The 9084-nt window shown below is 39.5% G+C and overlaps 1 protein-coding gene across 3 annotated transcripts in view; it reads right to left on the reverse strand.

Annotated features, from left to right (window-relative positions):
- Window positions 1-9084, reverse strand: part of PDE5A (phosphodiesterase 5A) — a 123638-nt gene that overhangs the window by 9962 nt on the left and 104592 nt on the right. For all 3 annotated transcript variants that reach the window (XM_019522037.1, XM_019522035.1, XM_019522038.1), the window contains exons 14-18: window positions 8358-8452; window positions 2934-3021; window positions 1746-1846; window positions 1568-1645; window positions 603-666 (exon numbers count right to left, since the gene is read on the reverse strand). In XM_019522037.1, the coding sequence (XP_019377582.1) occupies window positions 603-666; window positions 1568-1645; window positions 1746-1846; window positions 2934-3021; window positions 8358-8452 (426 nt within the window). The remainder of the gene's footprint in view (window positions 1-602; window positions 667-1567; window positions 1646-1745; window positions 1847-2933; window positions 3022-8357; window positions 8453-9084) is intronic.

A 9084-nucleotide genomic window follows, 5' to 3' on the forward strand; every position in this document is an offset into this window, starting at 1 on the left:
CCCCCCCCCCCCCCCAAGCCAAGAACCCCCAACCTTGCAAATCACCAGTCCCTTTTCAAAATATTGACATGCAGGTCTAATTAATATATGCAGTTACCATGTTAAACTGAAAGAAACAGCGTACAATGAGTATCTGGTGAGATAATTCATGATTGAAATGACAATAAACTTGCATACAAATGAAGATCTTTCTGAAAATTTAATTCTGTTCAGAGCATCACAGCATGTTAGCTGGAGAAGTAATTACAACCCAGAAGAACTGTGTCCGAGACCTGCTCACTGACTACCAGACAAAGCTTCTGTTACTAATGCTTGGTATAAAACTAACCTGACTGTGTGCTATTGCCTTCTAGTAACACAGAACATTTGGGAACCAATGAAAACTATACAGTTACCTTCTACTTACTGCCACATAGGCTGATTCTGCAAGATGCCCAGGGCCTTCTCCAGCAAAGTGCTGAACTCATTTAACTCCCACACTGAGCACCTTGCAGGGCTGGTCCCTAAGGCTTCATCCTCTACCAATACCTTTCCAAGGTGGGAGGTTTAAGGGATCTAATCTGAATAACCAGCACGTAGTAACTCTTAAATAAGGCTTATACCCGTTGTTGAACTGGCCAGGGTTTTGTTATTGCTGACAAATCACAGGCAGTCATCAGCATTGCTCTGTAAAAGAAAAGAAAACCCATGATGTGTTGCAACATGAAACTCATGTAATCATTAAAGCAAGATGCTAGTAATTACGGAATCCAATGATAAATATAATCCAAGTCAGAAAAGCTGATGAAAATACAGGAAAATTATAAAAATAATCTTCAGAGGGACTACATGGATGGGGTTTAGTAACAAGGCACTCTCTGTTGTTCTCCTGTGTCAGCAGACCCAAGCAAATCTAGATCATGTCTGTTGAGAGTCAGTCCATTAGCTTTTGATGGGCCCACGTAACGTGACCTGGTTGCAGTGTATTTGCAACTGAATGGGTGCCACATTACAAAAATCATTGTCATCATTGATGGTAAGTAGTAACTTTGCTGTCTATTCCAGCAGGAAGGCCACTGAACAAGTCTGATTCCTAAAGGCTGTGCCTTCAAAGCAGGGTCACAGCACACTGATGAAGCTGCCTAGGGATTCAGCTACATGGCTGAGGAAATTCAATGTGCCTTTCAGACTCATTCCTTTCATGAAAAATGAATATGTTTCAAAACAAACAGCTCTCCCTGAATCTTTAGGATACTGATTTTAACAGTTCACTGCTTTAGGACAATGCACCCACAGCAAAAGAACATTATGATACTGTGTCAGGAATCCTGCACCTTTTAGGAATAACAGAAAAGCTTATATAACTTTACAAGTCACCCACCAGTGTCCATTAGACAAGCCCTTGCAGCTCTTTCAATAATAATCAGTTAGGCATCCATTCACTGGCCCCTTTGGCTTGTGTCAGATTGTGTAGGCCTGGATCTCACAGTCCTACAGTGGCACTACTGAAATGTGCTGCAGTGTGGCATGGAAAATTTGACAGACGATAGCACACAGTATGGCTTTTAAACTTCTGCCATTAACTTACAAAAATAGCTCTTTCTGCATAGGATCTTCCCAGTCAAACTGCTTCTTTCTTAGAAGTTCAAAAAACTCTCCCCTTCTCCTTAAAACAAGCAAAAACAAGAAAAAAAGAGTTCATAATTGGGCCAACACAATTCAAACATCTGACAGGGGCTGGTCAGCCAAATTTGCTTCTAACTTACTTAATGTACAGTGCCAGGTCTGTGGCAAGAATGGCTTGTTTTATCATTTTCAAAGTGGCCTTGTATTCTTCAATAGAAAGGCTGCTGAGAATCTGGTTTCCCTTTACAAAGACAAAAAGAGGAATGTTAACAACCAAATATGTACGTCAACAATTTATTACTTCTCTACTTAAGTTCTGAATTGCTCTTGGTTGTTTTCTTGTAACTGTTGGCTTTTTCTTCCTCTGCTCTCTACTGCAAATTCCCTGCAAACCATATTGCAGTATATTTGAATATTGGCCAAAAGTTCCAGGAACAGTATTGTAAATTATTATACAGTGGAATGCTATAGTATTTTTAGCAGGCAGAGAACTGGAGAAGCAAAGAGACTTTAAGTCTATCTCATTCCAAAGAGTCCCTTTGCTACAAACCACATCCTAGAGTTTCCTTTTCTTTTTCTGCAGTAAAGAGGCTGTGGCCGATTCAAAAATCATGGCTTAAGAACTTTACAGCTTAACTACCATATGGCAAAAAGCATAAAGAAGTCATTCCTTTATAAAACAACACTACAACAACAACAACAACAACAAGAGATATGCAAGAACAGCAACCCACAGCAAAATCAAGGCACCCTGGGGATGAGGATAGAGGAATCTGTCTCTATATGTTCCTTGCTTTTGTCAAACCTGCAATACCAAACAAGCCGTATAAATATGCAGTTTCACTCTTACTGTGAATGCCAGATAGCTGGTTTTCCAATGAAGAAGTAAAATGTCACACATTGTATGTGTTTATTTCTGGGGCTTTGTTCAAGTTTATCTGTAGCCATGGGATATGTCACTTTTTTCAAACTGATTTGGGCACATATAAGCATGAATCTTCCTTAACATGTGAGCAACATTTCTGGCTCAGAGAAGCATTTGTTACTGATTACAGGTGTGTCAAAATTAAGGCTTTTTATTTTGTTTGGTCCAAGAAAGCAGGTACTCAAAATGAAACCAGCAAAGCTGCCCTTGTCAAAGTTGCCCTTGAAAAGGCCTGGTTGTCAAAAGTGGGACTGATTTCAAAATGTTGTATTTGTTTTCTTTACCCAAAAAGGAATGAAGCTCTTTTGAGAATGTACAATGCTGGGAATCTATCCAGAAACTAAAAATACAAGCAAAACAAGCTAGGGTTTCAGTCAAACACATGAAGAAAGAAGCCATTTACCGGACTATTCAGGATCATCAGACACTGATCAAAATGGTGATGCTCCATGATGGAGTGGCAGTAGAGCTGAGCCAGGGGATGTTCGCTTCTGCGAAGTAAAAACATCACATTGGGAAACTGAGAAATCGAGTCAAATGCATCCACCATTCAGCAGCATTTACCAGCACAACTCACTCTGCTCTGTGTCAATTAACCAACTCTCCCAGTGCTCCTTTCTTGATCCATTGTCTGTTCTCCTTCTTCCGTGTGACTGGTCAAGCAGAACAAACACATTCCCAGAGACTCACAGGGGAGCACAAATGCAAAAACAATGCAATTGCTTTGTCAAAGGCTGACAGCTCTAGCGTTTTGGGTTTTAGAGGCCATTAATACACAAGGAATAAGGAAATAATGCAAGAATCTTTAAGGGACAGACTTATGAAGTGAAAAACAAAAAGCAATAACAAAGGGCAATGACACAGAAAACTTCAAGGGGAATTTTATTTTAATATTTGGTGATTTACACAACTGCCTTTGTTTACCATGTGACTTTTAGTCAGCCCTCTACAGAAGCTGCTCTTCTGCAAGTTCAGGGAATGTGCACAGCAAATGGCAATACAGGCTTAATAAAAAGTCCACAATGGAAAAGCACCTGTTGATACCTATGGACTTTGGATCAGGACCTCTAGGAATCAATGCCAACTGTTTCCTATTTTGCTTGTAATCCCCTACCCACTCTCAGGTTTTGTATCTCATTGTGTTCCAACATAAGTGCCTTGATTTATCACAAGCTAGTTACTGAGGAATTGTTCTATCCCTGAGTATCAATGAAAAATCCATAAGAAAATGCTGTGTGGGGGGTGAGTAACAGCTTTTACTGTACCATTCAAAGTGGCAAAAGAGAACAACACTAATTGCTTGGATGCAAAGTTTAAACCTGTTTCTTAGTTTTGGATATTGAACTTGTGGCTAGTGGCTTGAGACAAAATATGGAAACTCTTCTTTGAAAAATTCAAAATTTCCTCCTTCTCCCCCATTGTGTAGTGATGTGATTTGCTTCTGTTACTATAAATCCACTATTTTTTACCTATATTAACTCCTGTGGTACACCTCTCTGACGTCATCTTGCTAGCTAAGGGCAGGTCAGGAATTGCCCTCTAGCTTGGTTTACTGTTGATCCTGTACTCAGCTATCATCTGATCCTGCAATTGCTTATGTCTGTGTGTGATCCTTATTTAGGTACACAGTTTCATGGGGATTTTTACACTGCTAAGGATACCTCTCATGAATTAGTGGTTGCAGGATTGAGCCCCTGTAAACAACATTGCAAACAAGCATATAAATAAAAGGAACCAAGAGCAGAAAAAATGGGGGGAGAATGGACAGATGCAGCAAGAAAGGGGAGATACAAGGATGGAGGTCCTAGGTCCCAGTGGACTGGCTGGTCAAGCAGTTCCTTGGAGACCAGGGCAAATGATTAGCAGAAGGCTAACAGGTGAAGTTAGCATTAGGATTGGAGCCAGTGCATCCTGGGTGGAATTCAGGTTCCACTGAAATCTATGGCAAAACTCCTCACAGTTTCAGTGGGGCCAGGATCTTGTTTTTAGAGTACATCATGGTTAGAAGAGACACGTATTTGAGGAAGGACATGAGTTATTTCCTTAAACGCTGTACCAAACTAAGGCTTACTTGGCACCTGTAGACTAGAAAGAGGGACCCAATGGTGGGAATGAACTCTGGGTACCTATACATGAGCCAGGAGGCTGCTCCAATGCGCTGCAATTACATTAATTGACCCTGCAGGTGTAGTAATTACTGCCAGCCAGCCTCTGCGTCTCGTATATCAGTGTCCCCACACTTCAAAATGGTGGTGGGGGTGCTTTACCTAAAGCTTACTTGCCAAGTTTTAGATAAAGCGCCCCTGCCACCATTATAAAGCAGGGGGGCACTGATACATGAGACTCTCCGGGCACTTTAATTGGAGCGGCTCTCGGAACTGCTCTAATTAAAGCATCCTCATAGCCCTCCACTCCCAGAGGACGTGTAAAAATGCCCTCAGGTTCTGAACAAAGCAGTGCAACAACGCTTCTGTTAGGCCAACAGGCCAGGCCCAAGGACACCACTTCTTTAAGAACACAATGATTTGATTATGTAGCTTTCTCTCACTGCTCTTTACATATGGGTTTGGAAAAAATGCTGTGCATCTGCCAAGTGATCTTAAAACACAGTCCACTTCCTGTGATTTTTGCTACCAGGACCATTCTCTGTATTTTTTAAAACCCCACTGCTAGGAAGAAAAAACTTATGCCAAATACCACTTTCCTCGCCCCCAACAAACAAAGTAGAAAGGAATCATCCCTGGACAATATTATACTTTTAATTTGGTCTCCACCAGCCCAAATTACTTAAAAAACAAAATGCCTGGAATTGTTTTTAGTGAGAAAAACATTATTAAGTTGTAATGGCCTCTGCTTTTGTGGCATGGGTGAACGTTGGGTTTTGCTGTCTATGACTTTTTCCCAGGACATTTTTAAAAGAAGATGACGCATCTCCAGATGTTTTCCAGGAAATATATTTTTAAATAAATAAAGCAAAAAATAGCGAGATGGTTCCAATCACTTTAAGCCTGCAAGTTAATGGATTCCCCCATTTGGGGACACAGGAACGTCACTGCTCCAGATTTTTAGTCTTTTTTTTGTCTTAAATATCATGCTAAAAATAATTTTGAACCCAAGTATTTGAATGTGAATTGTCAACAAAAGAACTGAAACATCTGGACTTAAATATTTTCTTTTATTTTCTTCCTTTGCTCTCAGTGTTCCTTCCCTCCCATACGAGCTACCTTCATAGTACCTTACTCTACACAGGGAGTAAGGCATCCTACACCTTTCCTTTCCAGTCAGCCTCAAAGCCAGTCACCAAGTCTGCCAGAAAAATACCTCCAGAAATGTATATTATATGTTATTTGCAAAGCTGGTCAGGATAAAACATTGCTGCCATATTACTGTAATTCTTTTAGAACTATTTTTCCTAATCAAACTATTTAATTAATGAATAGTAGTGTTAGAGTGGTGTAGTAGCCATTATGGTCCAGGAATTATGTAAGAGGCATGGATTTTTTTGGGTGATATCTTTTATTGGACCAACTGCATAGCTGGGATAAAGTTAGACAAGCTTTCAAATAAGACCTGAAGAATGTGTTGTATTCAAAAGCTTGTCTAACTTTATCCCAGCTATGCAATTCATCCAATAAAAGATATCACCAAAGAAATCTTTTACTTCATTAATGAAGAGACATATATTGAGCTGAGAGAATTATTTTTAGGTGAACAGTAAAGTTACTAAAAAAAAAGAAGCACCAGTTTTGGGGTCAGCAATATTATTCATACATTTGAGTTGAAACTCGCCACTCCTTTTGGCCGAAATAAACAGGGACAACATTTAAGAAAGAGCAAATGTTTTATTTTAAAGACTAAGCAAAATATTCTGTTCCGAAACAAAAATCCCAATTATTTTTAAATGGCATGTTTTGACTTTTGAACATGCTGAAACAATAGCTTTCATTTCAAAGATGAAATTTAAAAGTCCAACTTTATCTTTTTTTAAAAAAAAGCCTTTTGGGCTGACCTGAACTGCATTTTTGTTTATTTTTCAGTTCCCTTTTGAACGAAGAAATTCATCCTTCACACAGCTCTAATAATTAGAAGGATCATCTGTGGCTCACTGAATAACAAAAAAGCTTCCACTGACTTCAATGATGAAGACCACTCCAGTGATTAGATCTCAGCAGATAAAATGTCAAAAGTGCTGAAGTCACTAGACAGCATTAATGAGATGGATGTTCCTTTCAATGAGATCTGTGCTTCTACATGTTTAAGTTAGTTTTGAAAATGTGGCTTGTACTCCCTAAGACAGTTTAGTCTTTTGTAAGCTTTACCTCAGTGTCTAATATGAATCAATGTGCTAATATCTGGTGTGTCTACATCTGGTTAACACTATGGATATACCCACACCATCCAAGCAATTCCCCAGGGAGTAGCACAGTGAAGCATGGGACACTTGCTCTGTGCACACTACCTCCCAATATGAATGTAATGCAGCCATCTTAATACCAATAGAGAGAGTGAGAACTTATTGTTGCTTAACCAGCACTGACCAGGGAGTGCATCCATAACATGCACAGGACAGGCATGTCATGCTTTACAGTATGACAGGGTCCCCAGAAGGGTCCTCAGGCAGTACAGCTGTGCCCTTAGTCACTGGTCTCTCATTTCTTAGTAGGTTTTAACATCCTATGATAAATTTATTCCTTCAGACTTTTCACAATCATCTTACATAAACTGTGTATCTAGTTTGGTTTTATGTTTTTAATTTGCATTTTCTTTTAACTAAATGTGTACATTTTAAATGCCCTATATCTGTTTTAGCCTAGCTAGCATACAACAAAGTCAGGGAAATGGGTATAACGGGCCGGTTAAAATTACTGAATCAATGTGCATCTTAGAATGAAGTTACATGGTACACTTTGACCATACTAGGGGCTCTTAAATCATGAGCATCTACACATTAAAGCTCCTTACCTCATGCAGAGTGCCCTCCAAAAAGCTCTAAGTTATGCCACTTCAGGTGAGGGTTAGCTCTGGGCTGTGTTACCTAGGATGTGTTAGGGTAACTTAGACCTGGTTCATGAAGATAAAAATGAGCATTTACCAACCTCTGTCATCCCAGAATGCACTGCTCCCAGCCCCCTTGCCACCCCCTCAACTCCTTGAGCAGGGATACAGCCCAAGTGTCCTGGCTCCAAGGCGTACCCCTGCTCAACAACTCTCTAGCCACAAGGCAGAGCAGCACAGGCAAGAAATAGTATTAACCCTTAATGTGTAGCTGCTCACAGCACATTCTAACTTTAATACTACATAACACCTCACAGATCTAGTATGGTCAAAATGTAACACGTAAAATCACTCTTATACTCCACCTATCCTACCGCTTTCATATTCACTGTATGCCTATATGACAATTCAGGGCTATGCAGAAACACACAAGCTAGGACTGAATGAATGACTTCAGATACCAGAAGCATTATAGGCAAGTTATCATGCTGCTCCACAAAGGCTAATAATAATTTAGCTCCGATTCTCAGCTAAAGCCCTGATTCTCCAAGTACCCATGCGGTACACTATGAGAACACAACTATGCTGCTACCAGTATCCAAGGTCACTCAAAGCTAGCTTGGCTATTTCTGTCCAGCACTACATTTTGCTGGGTAGATGTACCCCTATACTGATTTGCAAAACCTATTAAGTCACAAACCAACTCCCTTTTATTTATGTGAATTGGCAAGGTTTTACTGTATTTAATTTTGTAGTTTTTGTTTTTTTTTATTTTAGTGAAATAAGAAAATATGTTTGTGCTCTTCCTTTACCTCAAAGGAGATTTGCTTACCTCTGTATGTAAGAGTTGTTCACCCCTCTATGATCCAAATCATGGCTCAGTGCTGCTATCAGCAAAGCAAGTGTTTCTAGATCAGTCAGCTTGCTCTGCACATAACAGAAAATACAAGAAAAAATATGTTTGCTTTGAATTTGATATTAATGCATGATGTCTTTTCTTGTCAATACACAACATCTTGAGCTTTGACATATGAACATAAATTTAATCACAATAGGATAATTTCTTCCCTTATGTAAACTGCAATATTAAAAACAGGATTAAATGGTATAAAGCAGCCTTTACATCAATTCTTACAAAGCAGCCTTCATTATATCTCAATGAAAGAGGCCAGTACCATTCTAAACATTGTTTTTAAGAAGATGGGGAAACTGAGACAAAGGATGTCATGCCCAAAGTATCCAGCACAGTGGTGACTTTGGAACTGATCCCTGGTCTCATGAGCCCTAGTCCTCTGCCCTCTCCGTGAAGCAATGCCCCTTTTTAGCAGCTAAAGAATCTATTATTTTAATCAAAAGGTCAACACAGAATCAACTCATTTATAATACATTCTTTTGCAGGAATAGTTTGCCAAGAAGTGGGAGTTATAGCTTCTCCCTGGCCACTTCATATTTCCAACATTGTTTAATATAGATAATAGAGACAGAAAGCTTACTTGGCTAGTGACCAGATAATATTGAAAAAAAATCTCACTCTAGGCCATTTTAGACTCCAGAATCCT

This window comes from Gavialis gangeticus, unplaced genomic scaffold (genome assembly GCF_001723915.1).
Source record: "Gavialis gangeticus isolate Ggan-Ray unplaced genomic scaffold, GavGan_comp1, whole genome shotgun sequence".
In the NCBI taxonomy this organism is placed as follows: domain Eukaryota; kingdom Metazoa; phylum Chordata; order Crocodylia; family Gavialidae; genus Gavialis; species Gavialis gangeticus.